This window comes from Mirounga leonina, unplaced genomic scaffold (assembly GCF_011800145.1).
Source record: "Mirounga leonina isolate KUSES-001 unplaced genomic scaffold, KU_Mleo_1.0 Mir_201, whole genome shotgun sequence".
Lineage (NCBI taxonomy): Eukaryota > Metazoa > Chordata > Mammalia > Carnivora > Phocidae > Mirounga > Mirounga leonina.
The window spans coordinates 589,922-613,009 of record NW_023270504.1 but is presented as its reverse complement, the minus strand read 5'-3'; the positions used below and the strand labels follow the sequence as shown (position 1 = coordinate 613,009).

General features: G+C 38.7%; 1 protein-coding gene across 1 annotated transcript in view; it reads right to left on the bottom strand.

The window, feature by feature from the left end:
* The window catches only part of SLC2A13 (solute carrier family 2 member 13), a 359,809-nt gene that overhangs the window by 107,821 nt on the left and 228,900 nt on the right, over positions 1-23,088 (bottom strand). The window contains exon 5 of the mRNA XM_035027907.1: positions 5,828-5,991. Within this exon, the coding sequence (XP_034883798.1) occupies positions 5,828-5,991 (164 nt within the window). The remainder of the gene's footprint in view (positions 1-5,827; positions 5,992-23,088) is intronic.

The window sequence follows — 23,088 nt, the reverse complement described above, 5'->3', positions numbered from 1 at the left end:
ATTTTAAAATGATCACCTAGTCCTGTCATATACCCATATACCTTTAAAGCTTAAAACTACTTGAATTATTTCCTTTAACAAGTTACAGATGTTTTATCAGCCACCTGTTAGTGTTCAGATTATTATGGTTACTGTCGACTGATCATTACTCTAACCCAGAGTTGAGTTCAATATAGGAAGGCCTTGGATCGGGGCATTTAGCCCATTTACATTCAGGGTAACTATTGAAAGATATGAATTTAGTGCCATTGTATTGCCTGTAAGGTGACTGTTACTGTATATTGTCTGTGTTCCTTTCTGGTCTATGTTACTTTTAGGCATTTCTATACACCACAACAAGACAGAAGAAAGAGAAATTAAGGAGTCGATCCCATTTACAATTGCACCCAAAACCATAAGATACCTAGGAATAAATCTAACCAAAGAGGCAAAGAATCTGTACTCAGAAAACTATGAAATACTCATGAAAGAAATTGAGGAAGACACAAAGAAATGGAAAAACGTTCCATGCTCATGGATTGGAAGAACAAATATTGTGAAGATGTCAATACTACCTAGAGCAATCTACACATTTAATGCAATCCCCATCAAAATACCATCCACTTTTTTCAAAGAAATGCAACAAATACTCCTAAAATCTGTATGGAACCAGAAAAGACCCCGAATAGCCAGAGGAATGTTGAAAAAGAAAATCAAAGCCGGAGGCATCACAATTCCAGACTTCAAGCTCTATTACAAAGCTGTCATCATCAAGACGGTATGGTCCTGGCACAAAAACAGACACATAGATCAATGGAACAGAATAGAGAGCCCAGAAATGGACCCTCAACTCTAGGGTCAACTAATCTTCAACAAAGCAGGAAAGAATGTCCAATGGAAAAAAGACAGTCTCTTCAACAAATGGTGTTGGCAAAATTGGACAACCACATGCAGAAGAATGAAACTGGACCATTTCCTTACACCACACACAAAAATAGACTCCAAATGGTTGAAAGACCTAAATGTGAGACAGGAGTCCATCAAAATCCTAAAGGAGAACACAAGCAACCTCTTCGACCTCAGCGGCAGCAAGTTCTTCCTAGAAACATAGCCAAAGGCAAGGGAAGCAAGGGCAAAATGAACTATTGGGACTTCATCAAGATAAAAAGCTTTTGCACAGCAAAAGAAACAGGCCACAAAACCAAAAGACAACCGACAGAATGGGAGAAGATATTTGCAAATGACATATCAGATAAAGGGCTAGTACCCAAAATCTATAAAGAACTTATCAATCTCAACACCCAAAGAACAAATGATCCAATCAAGAAATGGGCAGAAGACATGAACAGACATTTTTCCAACGAAGACATCCAAATGGCCAACAGACACATGAAAAAGTGCTCAACATTGCTCAGCATCAGGGAAATCCAAATCAAAACCTCAATGAGATACCACCTCACACCAGTCAGAATGGCTAAAATTAATAAGTCAGGAAATGACAGCTGTTGGCAGGGATGCAGAGAAAGGGGAACCCTCTTACACTGTTGGTGGGAAAGCAAGCTGGTGCAGCCACTCTGGAAAACAGTATGGAGGTTCCTCAAAAAGTTGAAAACAGAGCTACCATACGACCCAGCAATTGCACTACTGGGTATTTACCCCAAAGATACAAATATAGGGATGTGAAGGGCTATGTGAACCCCGATGTTTATAGTAGCAATGTCCACAATAGCCAAACTATGGAAAGAGCCAAGATGTCCATCGACAGATGAATGGATAAAGAAGATGTGGTATATATATATATATATATATATACACACACACCGCATACATACATATATATATATACCATATATATATACTGCATACATACATACATATATATATATATACACATATATATACACACCATGGAATATTATACAGCCATCAAAAGGAATGAAATCTTGCCATTTGCAACGATGCAGATGGAACTGGAGGGTATTATGCTGAGTGAAATAAGTCAATCAGAGAAAGACATGTATCATATGACCTCACTGATACGAGGAATTCTTAATCTCAGGAAACAAACTGATGGTTGCTGGAGTGGTGGGGGGTGGGAGGGATCGGGTGGCTGGGTGATAGATATTGGGGAGGGTATGTGCTATGGTGAGTGCTGTGAATTGTGTAAGACTGTTGAATCACAGACCTGTACCTCTGAAACTAATAATACATTATATGTTTAAAAAAAAAAAAAAAAGATAGCAGGAAGGGAAAAATGAAGGGGGGAAATCAGAGGGGGAGATGAACCATGAGAGATTATGGACTCTGAGAAACAAACTGAGGGTTCTAGAGGAGAAGGGGGTGGGGGGATGGGCTAGCCTGGTGATGGGTATGAAAGAGGGCACGTACTGAATGGAGCACTGGGTGTTATATGCAAACAATGAATCATGGAACACTACATCAAAAACTAATGATGCGGGGCACCTGGGTGGCTCAGTCGTTAAGCGTCTGCCTTCGGCTCAGGTCATGATCCCAGGGTCCTGGGATTGAGCCCTGCCTCGGGCTCCCTGCTCGTCGGGAAGCCTGCTTCTCTCTCTCCCACTCCCCCTGCTTGTGTTCCCTCTCTCACTGTGTCTCTCTGTCAAATAAATAAATAAATAAAATCTTTAAAAAAAAAAAACACACTAATGATGTAATGTACGGTGATTAACATAATTTAAAAAAAGCAAATTTCTTCAATAATATCAATTGAAGAAAAAAAAAAAAAGGAAGGCCTTGGATCTTCCCCAGTGCTCTGTGCAGTTTGGGCACATTCTTTATGTTTTAAGAGAAGAATCTCTTATAACTAAGTATACTGTGACATTTTGGGATTCTGATATAATTTTCCTAATAAGGATGTTCTTCATAGGAAGTGAAGTGTGTTGGATAAATAACATGCTCAAAAATATCTGATGCAATAAGTTACTATAACTACCTGATGCAGGGCTGAATTATTAGTAAATACATAGAAAAAATAGTAATTCCCCTTTCCATGACTCTAATAAAGCACACTTTGTTGTAAATAAGTATCAGCTGGGGAACCTGTTTAAAGTGTACATGCTCCAGACCCCCTCTTCAGAGATACTAATTTAGTACATCTGGGGTAAGGTCCATGAATACGTATTTCAAAATAAGTGCCCTCTGGTAATTCTGATGGAGACAGCCTATGAGTGATGTTTTCAGAAATATTCTACTACCAAGATATTTGGGGAAAAATGACAACAGTGTTCTGGCTTTCTGATTAGTTACAATAAACTTATGTAAATATAGACCTTATTCTATTAAAGAATCAAGAGGCTATCTTTAAATGTGTAATATTTATGAGAAAGACCAGTTTTCTAAGCAAGCTTTAAAAATATTAAAAGTCACTGGGGTGCCTGGGTGGCTCAGTTGGTTAACATCTGACTGTTGACTTTGGCTCAGGTCGCGGTCTCACGGTCATGGGATTGAGCCCTGTGTCAGGCTCCCTGCTCAGTTGGGAGTCCGCTTGAGACTCTCTCCCTCTCCCTCTGCCCCTCCTCCTGCTCTCTCCGTTGCTTGCTCTCTCTCAAATAAATAAATTCTTTAAAAAATTATTAAAAGTCATCTATATGTACACGTAAAAGAGGAGACCTGTGACAAGAAAGTAGGCCTTTTCCCTCCTAAACCACTGTAATATCTACATCATCACTTGAATTGGCCACATAACAAGGAACTCAGGTGTCTACATGATGGAAGATCTCCTTCATGCTAGAGCAATGACTGCATGGTTTTAGCAGTGTGCACATCTGGGATGTTGGCGGTTTTGGCTGAAAAGAAAACAAGGCAGGAAAGAAAAGTGCCGCCGGGTTGCTCATAAAAAGCAGTCCCTGAAATCTCTGACATCGGCTAGAAGAGTTTAGGAAAGTTCCTGGATTCTGGGGATGCAAGTTGATTTCACATTATGGTTAAAACGACAAGGAACCACTCTGTCAGCAATAATGCTGTGGTAGCTAAGATGCGCTAGGCACCTTATTATCTGTGTCAGGAAGAGTTTTAAATGCTTTATGTGTATAAATGTGTTCAGTCCTCTTCATAACCCTATGAAGTAGGGACTAGAATGAATTGCTTTTTACTAATGAGAAAATGGAAACTTGCCTAAAGTCAGAAAATTCAAACCCAAGCAGTATGGTTCTAGATCTGCAATGCCTTAAAAACCTTCAGAACTGATGAGAAAGTGTCTCTTGGAATACAACAAATAAAGGGACTAGACTACTAGAAAAAATGTTTTCCTCAGCTCTCAAAAGCCGAATCCCAAATTTAAGAAGACCTGAAATTCTATTTAAAAAATAGACCTCTTAAAAGGTAGCAATATACAGAGGCCCCGTTCAAAAGGAAGGGTAACTATCTATTTAAAAATGTTTAAAGCAGCTATTACCTCTTCTTAGGGTTGAACTGCACCTCAGGAATCAGCAAACCCAATTTCTAGCCAACTGTAGGAATTTATTTTTTGGTACAACACTACCTGATGGTCATCTACGCTTTTGTTGAGAGTTTACCATCCTAATGAGGCAGCCCAATTCACTGTTGGATAGTTCTGATTATTAAGACTATATTTCCCATATTAAGTAAAAATAATGCCCTCATGACATCTACCATCTGCTAGAATTAGGTATCTACTGGGTAACCCTTTAGTCTTTTTTTCCAGACAAAACACTTCTGGTTTCTTCCACAAGCGTATGAATGAATGGTTTTTAGCCTCCTTGTCCCTCCCCTTTCCTCACTTACCCTCCTGCTTCCCTGTGTACCCTGGCTGTTGAAATTACCTTTGCCTCTTAATCAGACAATCTCTGCTCACCTTCCCCTCAGTTCAACTTATATTATCAGACTCAAGTCCGTCCACTGCTTAGGCAAGAACAGAGGGTGGAAGCATTCCACGCTTCCTTCTGGAAGAAGGGGTGGGAGAGACTCTGTGTTCCAAATAACTGAGTTTGGAACTCAGAATGTATTTTCTCATTAAAATCTGGGACAAGTGCCGGAAGCAGTGCTATTAGATCAATGTCTTAAGGTATAATTTGGTGAAAATAGAATTTAGTTCATGCCAGCCTGGAAACGTTACATTTATTGGAAAAATGAATTCTTACTCAAATTAAACTTATAAAGGAGCTATCAGAAGACAGCTAATTGATAATTAGGAATCTGTAGATATGAAAAAGATAAGAAAATTATATGGTGAACATGTGAAGACAATGGCAAAGGTGGGTCTCATTCTGTCAAGTGAAACAGAAATAAATAATGAAATGTCAGAATTTAAAGACAAAAGATACTTGAAAGTGAGAAAAGTTTTGTCTTATTTAGCTATTACAGAAAACACACTTCACCAACCAGAATTTACCTTAGAATTTGAGCCTGGTTCAAACACAAAAAGAGTCTATCGCTGCTTTGTGAAGAAATTATATTCTACTGTTGAAAGAGCCTTGAAGAAAAAAATGCCCCAAATTTACTTCCATATTATACCAAACTTAAAAATAAAACATGTTGAAAAGTGAGTTTATGAATATCAAATTTTTCAAAGAACAACAAAAACCAATTATTCTTTTCACTTTTGTACCTTTGAGCAGAACTCAAAAATAACAACAGCAGAATGTTACCCTCGGTAGATTCAAGTTGTTCTTACAATTCCAGTTTCTAGTCACATTCTAGTTACATATCGTAACATTCAGTTCTTTTTTAAAAAACGTTTTGTCTAGAAGAACTCTATTATTTGGCTGAGAGAACAATATCATAAGTGGACCTGGTATTTTATTTTGGAAGGTGAACTTGTCATCATTAGAGAAAAGTTTATAATTGACTTCTCCATCCAGTCACCTACCTGCTAAGCTCCCAAAGGTAAGCTTCCTGCGGCCCACTTTCTCGACAAGCCAGACTCCCACAAGCGTGAAGATGAAATTTGTGAAGGCTGTCACTGAAGCCAGCCATATTGCAAGTCTATCATCTTCAACACCAGACATCTGCAGAATGGTTGCACTGTAGTACCTGTGAGCAAAGAATCAAACAATTGTTGCTGATAGTTATTCAAAGAAACAGAATTGTTCCTGGAGAAAAATACAGTAAACCTAAAAAGACCACGAGTAGCTACAGTAATGGCATCAAGTTAGCATGGGAATTCATGCAAAGTATTCAGAGGATCACAACACTGAGACTCTGTTCAGATAAATTTTGAACTTTGTATAATCAAGAAAAGATACTCAAGCAAGTGGGTAGAGGGTTGAAGGCTTTAAAAGTGAAAGGTACTCTGCAGCTAGGGACAGGGCAGCGAGTTGTTTCACTAAAACCTACTATACTAATCAAGGATAAGCTCCAAGTCCATGGAACGAATTAGAAGTCATCATACATTGTAAATTTATGTACTTAAAAGAATAAATAGACATTGCACACAATAAGGAAAGTGTGATATAATGGCAGATACCGGGTAGAAGGAACCTCTTTAAAGAGGAGTAAGAATGTGTCCACTTATTTGGCATTTTGTAAGGTGATGAGAAACTGACCTGATGTGCATGAGAATGGTTTTGTGTTTTCTAGAAAAGTATAATCTTTGGAGAGGTAACTCTCTAGCACAATCTACATGATAAGGCTCTATAGACTCATTTTTGTTCTAAATGAATTCCCTGGAGACTAGCTCTAAAAAAAACCATAATGCCAATTTGTTGATGCATAATAGGAGATGTCTCTGATACATTTAAAGAAGACAGGTTTCTTACAGGACATTTCTTTTCTGATGAAAATATCAGTAGCTAAATCAGAAGATTACTTTAAAGCTGTCCTTAAAACAAAGGAAGCAAAATACTCCTGGTGAGTCACCTAAGAAATGTGACAGAATTCAAATCCTGAAGACATTCTGAACCATGGCTTTGCCTAGCTTCTGAGCCATTCTAAAACATGTTAGCTTATCCAAATCAGATAGTGGGCATCCAAGCAATGTTCAGTCAAGCTGGATATGTCTGTAGCTAGAATCTACAGTTTCCAAATATTTATCAACATTTTCATCGTATTTCAAAAATAAAAATCTGTTTTAAATACATTTATGTTTCAATGATTTATCAATGGCCTTCATTTACTAAATTAATGATGATCTTCTAACATAAAGCAATAACACCAACGCACTCATTCATCTTAATAAAAAGTGTTTTCCTTTTTAAAAGTAGTAAGCCAAACTTATAAATTATTACGTAACATGAAGGATGTGTTTTACTGATCACACTAAAAATTATGCCAACCATTTTAAGATTCTGAATTCTGACAGCAGTTGTAAAAAAGAGAAATCCCCAGTGGAATTATTCCCATCATCATGAAAATTGTGAACATTTTACAGTCACAGTGTAAAGTGATAATAAAAGTTATGAAAATAATTCATTCCTTCTGAATAGGGTTTATAGTTTCCAAGCTCTATCATACACATTTTCAATTTCATAAAGACTTGTGCAGCAAGGTCAGACCTACATGTAACCACTGAGAAATAAACATGTAACAAATTTAAAAAGGCAGAAAACAGAAGTGCTGAGAGAAAAATTCAAGTATTTAAAGTCAAAGGAATAGCCATGCTATTTGATTACATTTCAGTCTTCTCGATATTTTCATAATATTTAAATAAATAAATATAGATCATCACACAAAATAATAATTTTTTTTTTAAGATTTTATTTATCTGAGAGGGAGAGAGCAAGTGCATGAGTGGGGGGAGGAGCAGAGGGGGAAGGAGAGGGATAAGCAGACTCTGTGCTGAACATGGAACCCGATGCAGGGATCTATCCCAGGGCCCTGAGATCATGACCTAAGCCGAAGGCAGATGCTTAACTGACTGAGCCACCCAGACGCCCCAACACACAAAATAGTTCTTGCAAACAGATCCATGAAAAGAAACTAAAGAAGACAGAGAAACTATTTTCATGTTTTCATTTTGATACAATAAAATCATGAAATTCCAAGTGTTAAATTAAGGGATAAAGAAGGGGAAATGGTATCAAACAAAGTAAGCTGGTCAGTGTCAAAATTTTACTTAAAATGAAAATGTTCCCTAGGTATTAAAAAAATTTTTTTTATACTACTTAAGTTTTATTGGCAGAATACAACAAAAGACTGGCCTGGGAATCCAAAATCTGCATTCTAATGATATCTCTGTGGTAGGTTGGCCAGGTCAGGTAACATAATCGTTTGTTCACTTCATATTTATTTACTAAGTACCTACTGTATAAGCTATGTGAGTTACTCAGATCCCATAAATATATTATTAGACCTACTTGCTATCTTCAAGAAACTCACAGAATGAAACAGAATGAAATGGAAATAATTTTAAAATCACAGTGTATACAAGTCATAATGTGACATAAAGGATAGACCAAACAATTTTATTTGATGTGGTATGTTCCTTGATTTTCCAGGGAATTTAATGTTTCGTTTGAATCTCAAAGAATTCATAGGGAATTGCCAGCCAGTGTGATCTGGGAGGACACTGGTGGTAGAGAAAATGAAATGTAGGAAGAATAAAAGCGCCAAACACTAAGCCAGACTCACAGAACATAAGTACTTTACCTTGGTTAACACAAGGTGCATAAGAGAGAGAAGTATGACATGGGCTGCAGCCAAGCTTCTGTTGTCGAGGGACCTTGACTGCCAAGCTGTATGTGTGGGCTTTTTTCTCTAGACAATGGAAAATCATAAAATGGACTTTGAAGAGAAATAACATAATTAAATCTGTTTCATGAAAAGCTCACTCCAATGATAACCAAGCAGGCAGCCTGGAGGCTGAATGAAACAAAGGTATAGTGTTTTGAAGTGTATTTCAGTTCATTACACTGGCAACAGGCACCTGTAAATTTTCTGCATTAATAGGAAGCAATGAGGGCAGGGTGCTGAAATTCACTGATGGCCTTTTATCTCCTTGCCAGCAAGCACTGCAACTTCAACATTACACTAAATCTTTTCCTGGATGGAGTACCCAGAGTTTGATCTTCGTTCTTCCTTTCTTGGAACACTGGTAAATGTACTTGTTTTTATTGTTGCCATAACAAATGATCACAGGGTTAGTGGCTTAAATCAACAAAAATATACTGTCTAACAGTTCTGTAAGTCAGAAATCTGACATGAATTTCACTGGGTGTCAAAAATCAAAGGTGTCAGGAGGCCATTCCTTTCTGGAAGCTCAAGGGAAAACAGGTTTCTTTGCCTTTCCTAGGCTTTAGAAGTTTCCATGTTCCCAGGCTCGGGGGTGGGGGTTGCAGGGGTGGGGGTGGGGGGGTGGGAGGCCCTCCTCAACCTCAAGCCAGGGAAAGTGGTCAAGTGTCTATCATGTCACATCACTTGTCATCTTCTACATTTAAGGACCTTTGTGAATACACTGGGGCAACTTGGATAATCCAGAATAATCTCCCCGTTTTAAGGTAAAATGATTAACAGATGTAATTCAATCTGCAACCTAACTTCCCTTTGCCATGTAATGTAACATGTTCATAGGTTGTGGGGACTAGGATATGTACATCTTTGGTGTGGAGGGGGAGGGCATTATTCTGCATATCACACACAATAAAAGTGTTAATAAGCAGTAAAATAAGCAAAAGGCCATCAATTAGAAGGAAAAGACAAGGACATTCAGTTAAAGGGCAATCTGTTCCAGAAAAATTCAGGCAATAACTGGATTCTCTTTCATAGGGCAGGGGATGACATATCTAGGGCAGAATAATTCATGAACCTAGTTTTTCAGTCAGGTCGTGGTGAAAAGATACATTGAATTTACATTTTAAATGTGTGAATTCCAAGGTTTTTGTAAATGGTGCTACCGGCCAACCACTTATGGAATGGACTACCATTTGTATTTACAATCTTCTAAGCCTTTTGGTAGTAGTTTGAATGTTCAAGGGACTCGGTGTTTGTTTAAAAGTTGCACAAAGCATAGAGTCTTTTTCATAAAAGAACAATATGAACAACCAAAAAAGGCTTTCTTTCCTTTTAGACTATAGTAGGGATGCCTTCTCTTTTCAAAATCATTTTAGAGTACCTATCAGACAAACTATCATCTTTTTCAAGGACTCCCTGGGCAACCTTTGGTCACCTCACACATACCAGCTCGTCCCCAGAGTGAAGCTGAAAGGCTTGAGGGCAGTGTGTTCTCACAGAAGACGAGCTTCACAGCTCTCTGTGGACATCTAAGAACAGAAACGGCTGGACTCTCTGTGCACTGTTATCTCAGAGATTATTTGAGACCCGTTGGATTTTAACTCTGAATAAAACAGAATAGTTCTAGAAAACATCTAGGCTTTGATAATGGCCATCTATCTTGATGAGGACTTTAAACTAGCAATAAAAGAATAAACGTGCACTTTACACGCTTAGCAAAATACATATATTATTTTCCTTTATGCTATATTTAAACAAAGCATTTTCTAAGGATTTCTGAAAAAAAAATTTTTTTTTTCCAACTCCTTAAAGCCATACCTGTCAGTTTCACCATTGCCAGGTCAAAAGACTTAACAACGTAAAAAGTAAGTAATCAATAGTTGTTGAGTTTATTGAATTTATCCACCACCAAGTTTCAAAAGGGAATTAAGAATATTTATAATATAAAACACATGATAGAATCCTTAAAACAAAAAGACTGGTAAGAGAGGTAGATGATGAAGATGATTATATAAAAACTGTGGCCACAAAGTAACGACAGGCTAGCCCTAAGATTCCCCGTAGCCAAAGCAGAGTAGTAAACAATAGTTTTAACCGTCTGACAAAACAAAACGTATCAGTTCATAATAAAGACAAACTTTTTCTGGTATGAAACTATAGAGACTTTAACTTCCCGAATAAAACAGATGTGGAATATACTCCTTCCAGTGCTGCAGACAGCTTCCAAATTCGGTTATCTGTGAGCCTTGTCTTACTCAACAAACTTGTGGGTTACTTTCACACTTGGGATAAAGACCAAGCTAAATGAGAAGATAATGAGAAGATGGGAACTTATGGAGCACAGCTGATTGACTGTAAGGCCTGGAAGATTCTTATTAGCTAAGTTATATTGTTTGGCTCTTCTAGTTCTGTATTATAAATATATTTGTATCATATGGCAAAGTCCACTGACTATAGAATTTAAAATGCCATTCTTATAAAATATGTTATTTTAACTGAAAAAAAATTATTTTCCCACTGGGATGGTATTTATACAGTTAAAAACATGGATAACTATGGAAAACACACCGATAGCTTTAAGAAAAAAATATTTCACCTAAATACAAACATCTTAAAAACTGTTTAAAAAATGATTAAGATTTTCAAACCTATCTTATGTACTTTGTACAGTAAAAAATTAGCTTTCTATATTATTGGGTGCAAGCCATAAAGCAAAAAATAGAAGTTAGAGGGCGCCTGGGTGGCTCAGTTGGTTAAGCGACTGCCTTCAGCTCAGGTCATGATCCTGGAGTCCCTGGATCGAGTCCCGCATCGGGCTCCCTGCTTGGCAGGGAGTCTGCTTCTCCCTCTGACCCTCCCCCCTCTCCTGCTCTCTCTCTCAAATAAATAAATAAATAAAATCTTTAAAAAAAAAAAGAAAAAAAAATAGAAGTTAGAAAAGTAGAAATTAGGATTTCATGTATATCATACATGTATTTTGAGCTAACACATTATACCATACTATGCTTAAATCAAACAATAATCCAAAATCATAATGATCCTCAGAAAGTATAATTATTAATCACATTTAATATTTTACAAAGCATTTTTCATAATTTAAATTATGTCATGAGTGTTTGGAGAAGAACAAAGTAAAAATGTGTTAAAGAAAGTTAAAAGGGATTCTATAGACCCTCAGTGTTCCCACTGTGACCTACTTTCCGTCTCAGAGACCACCAATTCCTTCACCCTGGCTTCAAACCTCTGGAAACTTCAGGAGAGATGTCCTCATGTCTCACCCACCCAACTCAGCCAGATCATTGACCTTGCTCTAAGCAACACTAAGAATAATGATAGAAGCTCTCTATTCTGACTTGCAATTCAGCAATTTGTCAGATTAACCTATTCTTTCTATAAAGCATATGCCTACAGGAAAATGAACATGTGGGACTTCATGCAGGCATGCGTCTCCCATCTGTTGAGCTGTATGTAAATCAAATCAGGTGTGTTTTTTTCCCAATCCTGTTTATGCCCATTATATTATGTAATCAAATAACACAAAAAGCAATGGAACATAAGATGCTTTAAAAAGAGGTATTAAAAACAAAACTGTATGCTTTGGAAAGAGTGAATAAAGGTGAGTTATTACAAAAAAAAAAAAAACAACTGAGTGGGCAACACAACTGTAAACAGTCGGGGATGAAATGTAAAAGTCTAGAAGATTTTGCCCTTAGGTTTCTTCTCAAGTATCTTTCAGTTCTTGTTCTGTGTGAAAGGAACCTAAAAGCTGGATTCCATAGGTAACAATATCAAGTGTGATGTATGCAAGAGAAACAACCTGGAATTTCAAGCAGTGGATATAAGTAAATATCGTACAACTAAAAATAAAATGTTGAAGGTATGTATGCATCATTTCCTCATAGCCGTCTTTGTCAGGTAACTAAACAAGTGCTGACCCTCATCCCATCAGATGCCAGGGCTTTCACCTTGCTCTGTCATGTCTCACACACCTGCTTATTTCAGCAACAAGCAAGAGTCCAAGAGATTCAGGTCAGCCGTTTCCACCTGGTCATTTACTTCCACACTAACCTGTACATTCACTGATCTGCCTCAATCTTCCTCTTGTCTCTGCCCTCCCATGCTCTCCCTGTGCCCCATGAACGAAGTCTGGACATGAGGGCACCACCTTCTTACAACTTGGATGTGGGATCCTGGCTGTTATTCTCTTATATCCTATATACTTGAGGAGGCCTGAGGAGCTAGAGAGATGACAGGAGCGAAGAGGTTAGCTAGACTATCCCCTAACCTTCCTTCTTCAATGCTGCCTACTTTCTGGTCACTCCTCATTCAATGGTGACTTCTGTACCTGCTTGGCAGTGTTATTCTCCACTTCTACCTCTGTGTCATGATTCTTGGTGAGAGTAGCCTCAATATGGACCACCCAGACATCACCTGAGTCTCCTACCTGCTCCACTTCTGAAATCCTTCAAGGATCTTAGTCTCTCACCTAGTCTCTCAGCACTGCCCACCCTCACGGCTCACTTGAATTCTTCTACTTTCATGGAGAAGCTGAGCCATGCACACACTTTCCTCTTTTTAGTTATCTATCATCACCCATTTCTGCTCCTTTCCCATAATTGTACTTAATGTCTCCATCCATTTAGATTTCCCAAACCAGTGCTTCTCAGGTCCAGATGTGCTACAGAATCACCTGGAGGGCCTGTTAAAACAAAGCGCTGGACCCAACCCTGAGTTTCTGATTCAGTAGGTCTAGGACCAAGAATTTGCATTTCCACCAAGTTTCCAAGTAATGCTGACACTGCCTTGAAAATATAGTTCCCCAAACCATTATAACAATCATGTTCTTTTCACCATTCTCCAATTCCTTGGTCTGTTCCCCCTTTATCATATCCATGCCATAAACACCAACTGTGCTTACTTATACCCAATTATTCTTCTACTCTGCATTTATACCTAGCAGCTGAAAGGCTCTAGACAAACACAATTTGAATTCGATTCATGAACTTGGGAATTCCCTAAGATGCACATGCTAGAGCTCTGCAAAGGATGACTTCATGGCACCTCCTTTTTTTTTTAAATTTTCTTTATTTTTTTTGAGGTGGGTAGAGAGAGAGGGAGGGAGAGAGGGAGAGCATGCGCAAGAGCAGGAGGAAGGAGAAGCAGACTCCCCACTGAGGAGGGAGCCTGAAGCAGGGCTTGATCCCAGGATGCTGGGGTCATGACCTGAGCCGAAGGAAGTCAGACACTTAACCAACTGAGCCACCCAGGCCCCCCCACCGCCTTTCCTTCTAGTGTCCCAATCTATCCAGCCTCAGGTGAAATCTTGCCTAATATTCACTGAGAAAGTGTGAGCAATCAGAGAGCTACTTTTTTTATTTTACCACCATCAAATCTACCAACCTACTGGATCAGTTCTACATTAATCCATGAAAACTTGATTAGCACTCAAACATTTCTTTTCTAGATTCCTTCTTCAATATTGCTTCTGGAATTATCAATCTTCTGCTTTTCCTCAGCATTTTGTCAACACTTCTCTTATAACACACACAAGTTTCCTTCTGCTACTAGACTTATTTCAATATACATTTTATTTCCTCTGTTAGACCATAAACTCCCCAAAAAACAGTCTGCATGTGATTTACTTTTGCAACTGACAAAGCCAGCTTATGACTATTTCTTTTGACACTTAGTAAATGCTTATTTAAATGAATGGATGGAGTGGACTTCTATTGTTTTTTTTTCTTTTGCCTTATTTTATTTTTCATTTTTTCAATTCTTTAATTATGTTCAATTAGTCAACATACAGTACATCATTAGTTTTTGATGTAGTGTCCAACAATTCATTAGTTGCATATAGCACCCAGTGCTCATCACCACACGTGCCCTCCTTAATACCCACCACCTGGTTTCCCCCTCCCTTCTGTAACCCTCAGTTTGTTTCCCAGAGCCCAGAGTCTCTCATAGTTTGCCTCCCTCTCTGATTTCTTCCCATGCAGTTTTCCTTCACTTCCCCTGTGGTCCTCTGAGCTATTCCTTACGTTCCACATACGAGTGAAACCATATGATAATTGTCTTTCTCTGCTTGACTTATTTCACTTAGCATAATCCCCTCCAGTTCCATCCATGTTGATGTAAAAGCTGGGTATTCATCCTTTCTGATGGCTGAGTAATATTCCATTGTATATATGGACCACATCTTCTTTAACCATTCTTCTGTTGAACAGCATCTTGGCTCCTTCCACAGTATGGCTGTTGTGGACATTGCTGCTGTGAACACTGGGGTGCATGTGCCCCTTCTTTTCACTGTATCTGTACCTCTGGGGTAAATATCCAGTAGTGCAATTGCTGGGTCATAGGGTAGCTCTATTTTTAACATCTTGAGGAACCTCCATATTGCTTTCCAGAGTGGCTGTACCAGCTTGCATTCCCACCAACAGTGTAAGAGGTTCCCCTTTTTCTATATCCTTGCCAACACTTGTTTCCTGTCTTGTTAATTTTTGTCACTCTAACTGGCATAAAGTGGTATCTCATTGTGGTTTTGGTTTAAAATTCATATTGAGAATTTTATTAATTTGGGTCCTTTCTGTTTTCTTTTGGGTAAGTCTGGCCAGTGGTTTATCAATCTTATTAATTCTTTCAAAGAACCAGCTTCTAGTTTCATTGATCTGATCTACTGTGTTTCTGGTTTCTAATTCATTGATCTCTGCTCTAAATTATTTCTCTCCTAATGTGTGGCTTAGGTAGGCATCATTTGTTGCTTTTTCTCTACTTCTCTATGGTGTAAAGTTAGTTGGTGAATTCGGAATTTTTCTATTTTTTTTGAGTGAGGCTTGGATGGCTATGTATTTCCCCCTTAGGACTGCCTTTGCAGTATCCCATGGGTTTTGGACCGATGTGTTTTCGTTCTCTTTGGTTTCCATGAATTGTTTAAGTTCTTCTTTGATTTCCTGGTTGAGCAGAGTGGTCTTTAGCTTCCAAGTGTTTGAATTTCTTCCAAATTTTTTCTTGTGATTGAGTTCCAGTTTTAAAGCATTATGGTCTGAGAATATGCAGGGAATAATCTCAGTCTTTTAGTATCGGTTGGGACCTGATTTGTGACCCAGTATGTGGTCTATTCTGGAGGAAGTTCCATGTGCAGTCGAGAAGAATGAGTACTCTGTTGTTTTAGGGTAGAATGTTCTGTATATACCTATGAGGTCCATCTGGTCCAGTGTGTCAGTCAAAGCTCTTGTTTCTTTGTTGATTTCCTGCTAAGATGATCTATTGCTGAGAGTGGAGTATTGAGGTCTCCTACAATTAACATATTATTATCATTATGACTCTTTATTTTGGTTAACAGTTGGCTTACGTAGTTGGCTGCTCCCATGTTGGGGGCGTAGATATTTACAACTGTTAGATCTTCTTGTTGGATAGACCCTTTAAGAATGATATAGTGTCTTTCTGTGTCTCTAAGTACAGTCTTTAGCTTAAAATCTAATTTTTCTGATATAAGAATTGCTACCGCAGCTTTCTTTTGAGGTCCGTTGGCATGGAAGATGGATCTCCATCCCTTCGCTTTCAGTCTGGATGTATCTTTAGGTTCAAAATGAGTCTCTTGTAGACAGCACATGGATGGGTCCTGTCTTTTTATCCAATCTGCAACCCTGTGCCGTTTTACAGGAACATTTAGGCCGTCCACGTTGAGAGTGATTATTGAAAGATATGAATTTATTGTCATCATTTGCCTGTTAAGTCCTTGTTTCTATAGACTGTCTCTGTAAATTTCTGTTGTATATCACTCTTGGGGTCTTTCTCCCTTTATAGAACCCTCCCCCCTTAATATTTCTTGCAGGGCCGGCTTAGCGGTCACATACTCTTTCAGTTTCTGCCAGTCGTGGAAGCTCTGCATCTCTCCATCCATTTTAAATGACAGCCTTGCCGGATAAAGTATTCTTGGCTGCATGTTCTTCTCATTTAGTACCCTGAATATGTCTTGCCAGGCCTTTCTGGCTTGCCAGGTCTCTGTGGATAGGTCTGACGTTATTCTGATGTTCCTCCCTCTGTACGTAAGGAATCTCTTCCCCCTAACTGCCCTTAAGATGGTTTCCTTGGTTCTAAGATTTGCAAGTTTTACTATTACATGCCGGGGTGTTGGCCTGTTTTCCTTGATCTTAGGAGGGGTTCTCTCTGCCTCTAGGACTCGAATGTTTGTTTCATTCCCCATATTAGGGAAGTTCTCAGCTACGCTTTGCTCAAATACATCTTCTAGTCCTCTCTCTCTCTCCACTCCCTCCGGGATTCCAATTATTCTGACATTGGAACGCTTCATGGTGTCACTTACTTCTCTAATTCTATTTTCATGGATTCTGAGTTGTTTTTCCCTGGCCTCCTCTTTTCCTTTTTTATCTATATATTGTCTTCCAGGTCACTTATTCGCTCTTCTGCCTCAGTTACCCTAGCTGTTAGATTATCTAGATTAGATTGGATCTCATTGATAGCATTTTTAAATTCTGCTAGTTCAGCTTTCTGCCCTTAGAGACTATGTTTCCATTAATTGATTTCTCCATTCTAGCTATTGTCTTCATACTGTTACCCTGAAGTCCATTTCCGACATCTTGGTTATCTGTATAATTCATATACCAAAAAATGCAGCCTTAAAAAAAGCATATAATGCAGTGGTTTTTAGTATATCTCAACTAAATTTTAATCTCTTAAATAATTATAATAAATGTTCATAATAAGGTATTTAAAAAATCCAGAGGGTTTAAAGAAATAAAGTCTTTGGGGTGAGGTGAGAGGGAAGGGTAGAAGGTTGTGTCCTGAAGGATTTAGTTTTAACATATTCCTCATGCTTTCTGAATTCAGCTATAATCCATTCTACCTTACAGGCCAGTCCTGAGTTCCCAGGTACCCTCATGGCTGGGGAAGAGAATATTAAAAATTGACTGTATATGACTTGTGAGATTTTTCAGTCAAACAATGATACAAGCTAGTCTTTTTTCCCATCATTTCTTATCTCTCTAGTTCCAAATTGTGTTCATCTAATACCTCATTAAAGCAACAAGAGGAAAAAAGGAAATAGTCTATTTAAAATTCCTCTCAGGAGGCTTAAGAGCCTGAGTGTGAAAAAGGGGCAGGTCACAGCATTTACTTTATGAAAACACTGCTCTTGGCACTATCAAAAAGGAACAAAGCAGTACTTTATCTTATGCTGCAATGGAGTCCAAGGTTTGTTTGTAAGCAAAAGTTTGTGAAAACTTTTAATCTATATAAAAGCAACACTTTAGAGCATGGTCACACAAAACTGGGATTATGCAAAGATATGTAGTTTTATGCACATTATTTATAATTCTGAATCTCTGTGGAATCAGACTGGGAAAACAGATCAAGAGCATACAAGATGAAGTGAAAAAGGAAAATGCAAAATTATTTAGAGGGTAGAAACTCAACTATTAAAATTAATAAGACAAATGAATACACCAAAATGTTAAGACACGCTACAGGTGGTGAGATTTCAGGTGCCTTTTCTTCTTTATATGTTTCCAATTTTCTATAGTAAGCACACATTATTTAAAAGTTTTGTTTAAGGTGTTAAATTTTGGTATATCGAACACATGATACACCGTATTCAGGCACCATAAGCCTCCAACTCTGTGAACTAAATTCAATATTATTTTAAATAAAACAAACATGAAATAATCATGAGCAACTAATATATGTGTTTGTCTTCAGAGAAAGATACTTATTTTTTTTCCTTTGCCAAACTTAATATTTTCTTAAATGAAATAATCCATGCTTTTTACCTCTCGGTATCCAAAACAGTACAAATACACCACTAATAAATACTTGGTTTACTCTCTCAATTCAAAAAAATATTTAAACATGATAATAGTAATAAATATTTTAATGAAAAGTATATAATGGCCAAATGTCTCAATTATATGCAGTTAAAATACATTTATTCAGGGCCTCTTATGTGCCAGACACAGTGGGAGATAAAAATACCAGTAGTACCTGGGACTGTCTGGGGAGGGCAGTGTCTCTATTTCCACGGAAGGAGACCACCATCCCCCTAAAAATTACACCTCTATGGGCCAAGTTAGTAGAGAGCAGTAAGAGTAAAGTGCTAATGGAACATAAAGGTAGTGATTAACTCCACTTACAGTCTAAATAATTAATTAGTGACCCCAATTAACCATATTACTACTACCCATATTCCAGGATTGAATTACAAATTCAAAGAGGCAAGGACTTTACGATGCTAGCTACCACAGGGTTAGTCAGGGAGAGCATTCAAAACCAGCTTAAGGATCAGGCACAAAAAGAACCGGAAAGGGCTTAAGGGACTGTAAGTCATAATCAGGATGACAAATACCTGTTTGGTTCACTGACTAGAAAAAACTGCAATGGCAGGGATGGATGTTGTGGCCAGGAAGGAAATTCTAGATCTTGATTTCATAGGAGAGGGCAATGATTTGTGACTACATTTAGGTAAGCCTTTGATGCAGGGGATCCATGGTAAGTGGAAAAGGAGCGCCATCCACTGGTGTACATGAGGACAAAGAAGTGAGTGGCAGTAGGCACACTGGAGGAACAGGATACTGTAAACAAAACTGCTCAGGTCTCAAAGACTAAGAACAACACCCAGAATGATCCTTGACATTCCCTCATATGCTCATTCTTTGACTCTCTAAGTGATGATTTCATCTCCTTGTAGAACAAGAATAAGCAGGGAAGTAGAACACAATACTATGAGCAAGGTGTCAAAGTAATCCTACTTGATTGCATCATCTAACAGATAAGAAGTATAAAGATAATTCCTATTTCCCTCTCTCCCCTGCTATAGATGGGTGAAGCAATTATACGCCATGACTTAACTGTTGGAGACATCAAAGCCAATACCTATGAGTTTAGATGATTACAACAAACTTTCTATGAAATGATAGATTAATATGAATGGATATTATATTACCACCAAAGCACTCAGAGAGAAATTCTTGAGCTTCCCTAAGGCAATTGATTGGTTTCTATTTTAGGGACACTGAATCATGTAATAAGACATGTCTGCCCTTTTTTTTTATTGGCTGCTAAAACATTAAGAGCAACAGGATTCTCAAATTTTACTGTGACTAAGAATCATCAGGAGATGGTAACAAATGCAAGATTCCCACTTGTCCATGCTCTCTGCTCATCCCCACCCACTCAGCCCCAACCATCCCCACCCACCCAGCCAGGATTCTGAGTCATTTCAAGAGATACTAACGTGTGTGTGTGTGTGGGGGGGGGGGGTTCCAAGACCACTTTGAACAAGATAGGCTTTGTGACCTAGTTCACACAGACACTATTATACAGCAAGTTCCTTGTGCAGGAATAATCTTTTCCTATTTTGCTCTATTGCCTAAATCACTAAATTTAAAGTTTATTGTATCTATTGCCTCTCCATACCTTCAATGAAGCCCTCAAACTGTTTCTGCAGGAAGGAAGAGCTGAAGTGAATACAGTCTTTTGAAGTAACATGAATAAATCTTATTTATCCTTTTCCAAATATTGGGGAAAGAAAGCTAATCAATTTTTTAAAGCAGAGGAACTAGTTGAGCTGTAACAGCCCTGAGCAAAAAAGACTGCAAAGAGAGGCCTGACACGCCAATGTATTACTAAATAGTAAATAAGGCTGCTGACTTGATGTAGGCACAGTGACAGCACCATGTCCTTTGATGTTCAAATGGAAACCCCGAAAACTACACTTGGTTCCAGTGCATGTAGGCAGCACCAGGACATACGTGCTCCATTTTCAGTGACACTGCAGGACCTTTCACACATGACAAAGAAAAATTCTGCCTACGTATATACATGAAATAGGACCTGAAGAAGGAAAGCAATTATAAAGAGTCAGCATACATTTATTGAGGGAATAATACATGAATTCTGAAAAACCCGAATCAGAAAAATATTTTGAGTTAAACATTTTTGCTTAAATTGATTGCCCTGTCTTAATTCTCTACTTTCCTTTATGCGTGTAGAATTATATTCCTAAAATGCCCCTTTCACTTCTTGTTTCTTATGATGAAAACACTAAGGCTGCTTTATAAGAAAATACAGAATGGAAAAACAACAAGAGTAATGGCTAACATTTATTGAACATTTTCTGAGTCTGTGAAACTCAATTTGAAAGTTGGAATTGATGGCAGAACTCTCATCTCCTGATAAAAGAGGAATGGCAGAAATACCATCTATAGAGTAATTACTCTATGCTAAGCAGTGTCCAGATAGGTTTTGCTCATGTTAATCACCACAAACACCTTATGAAAGTGCAAACCTGAGAAAAGTCAACGCTAATCATTTTTACAGTGTAATTAACTCAACATAAAAACTCTACATTCCATTCTTACACATACTCAGGATTCCAAATAAGCCATTAGGGAAATTCTTACTCGGTGTATTCATTCTGCATACAGGGCAAAACATAAACCCTTACTCACATTTACCACACTACGTATCTTTTGTCTCTGCATAAAAAGTATTTTCATTGTCTATAGCTAAAGTCTTTCATTTAGGTGTAGCACTTTTGCTGCTAAATAAGTTGTCATCAGTAGTGAAATTCACAAAATATAAAAATCCTAAAACAGCATTTAGTTAGAAAGAAACCTCCAGAGATGGGCTGACGGAAAGGCAGCCAGCCTGTTACAAGGGGTATCTCTGAAGTGTGCTCTCCCCTAAAGGGGATATAGAGCACCAGCCTGTCTCAGAGGCTCATAGCAAACTCAACTCTCCACTGGGAGCTCTAGAATGGATTAAAATAAATTTAAAGAGCAGAATCACAGGGGAATATAAATAACAGAAAGAACATCTTTAGAAATTGTTGGTTTGCGGGCGCCTGGGTGGCTCAGTTGTTAAGCGTCTGCCTTCGGCTCAGGTCATGAACCCAGGGTCCTGGGATCGAGCCCCACATTGGGCTCCCCGCTCTGCGGGAAGCCTGCTTCTCCCTCTCCCACTCCCCCTGCTTGTGTTCCTGCCCTCACTATCTCTCTGTGTCAAATAAATAAATAAAATCTTAAAAGAAAAGAAGTTGTTGGTTTGCAACCTCCTCAGGGCTTCCTGGGTGTAATTTGAAACTGGGGCCCCATTTTTTTTTTTTAGATTTTTTTTATTTATTTATTTGAGAGAGAGAATGAGAGAGAGAGAGAGAGCGGCAGAGGGAGAAGCAGACTCCCTGCCGAGCAGGGAGCCCGATGTGGGACTCGATCCCGGGACTCCAGGATCATGACCTGAGCCGAAGGCAGTCGCTTAACCAACTGAGCCACCCAGGCGCCCTGGGGCCCCATTTTTAATGAATAGGGGAACGTATGAAGCCTATTTTGGGCAGCTGCAAGATGACTAGTTCTCCACACCTGTCCACTAGAATCTTAAAATTTTATATAGAGGCCCAACTGGGTTCAGACATGTACCCAGTCCAAACAGCCTCAACACCACATTTCTATCTCAAGGGTGTATCCTTGGGGCAGCTTCTGGGAGTGGGGAAGGCAAGTGGAATGCACATTCCAAGCCCTGGGGAGGAGGTGGGGAGCCTCCAATGGCCAGGCTCTGGCTCAAGGGTCTACACTGGCTGTCTCATCTTGATAATCTACTCCAACACTAGAAGGGGTTGGGGTGGGGTCCTGGTCTGGCGTGCCCCAACCCTAGTCCATCACATGCCTGATAGCGCTGCCTCCCCCAGGCAACATGTATAGGATGCACAAGCTGGTCCAATTCCTAAAGCTGTTATATTTTAGGCTAAATCTTTTTTCTTTTTCCTCTCCTCTCCTCTTCTTTCTTTTTCTTTCTTTCTTTTAATTTCTAGAAGTTCTTTCTACTTGGCAAGGAAGACACAGAAGTTTAGAAGAAGACACACTGGTTCAGAGAGGAAAGAGCATAAATTTGGAGCCAAGAAATAGTTTTTGTTCTTGTTCCTGAGGCCCTTCTTCTGTGCTCCTTCCCCTTACCAATTAAATAAGGCAGAAGCTGGAAGGAAGTGGTGTGAACAGATTGCTGATCAACAACGCTATTGATTCTAATTTCAGGAACCTCCCCAAAGTAGTTTACTCCTCTTTGTACTCTATCTCTGTGCCCCACTCTCAGTCTTGTGACGGAATGCTTAGAAACTCATATGGCCTGATCTGGGGGGTCCCCAATGATGAACTGATTGGGCTGACATAGCAAAAACCCCTGGGGGACCCATGTTCTCCCGGAGAAGTGGCAATGCCATCCAGCCAGGCTGCCTCAAATGCCCAAGTTCTGCTGCTTGTCTAGTTCACGGGAGAAAATGCTTACGTATTTAACCATTCTAGGTTTGTTACTTAAAACATACAACTTACTAAGGTACTTACAATTCAGGACAAGATGCAAAACTTAATGCTTTTGAATAGTCACCCTTTACCAGACAGCAGAGAATTGCCAGAGGCCACCGAACTAACTTGGGGATCATTCTTCACTCATACTTTGTATATG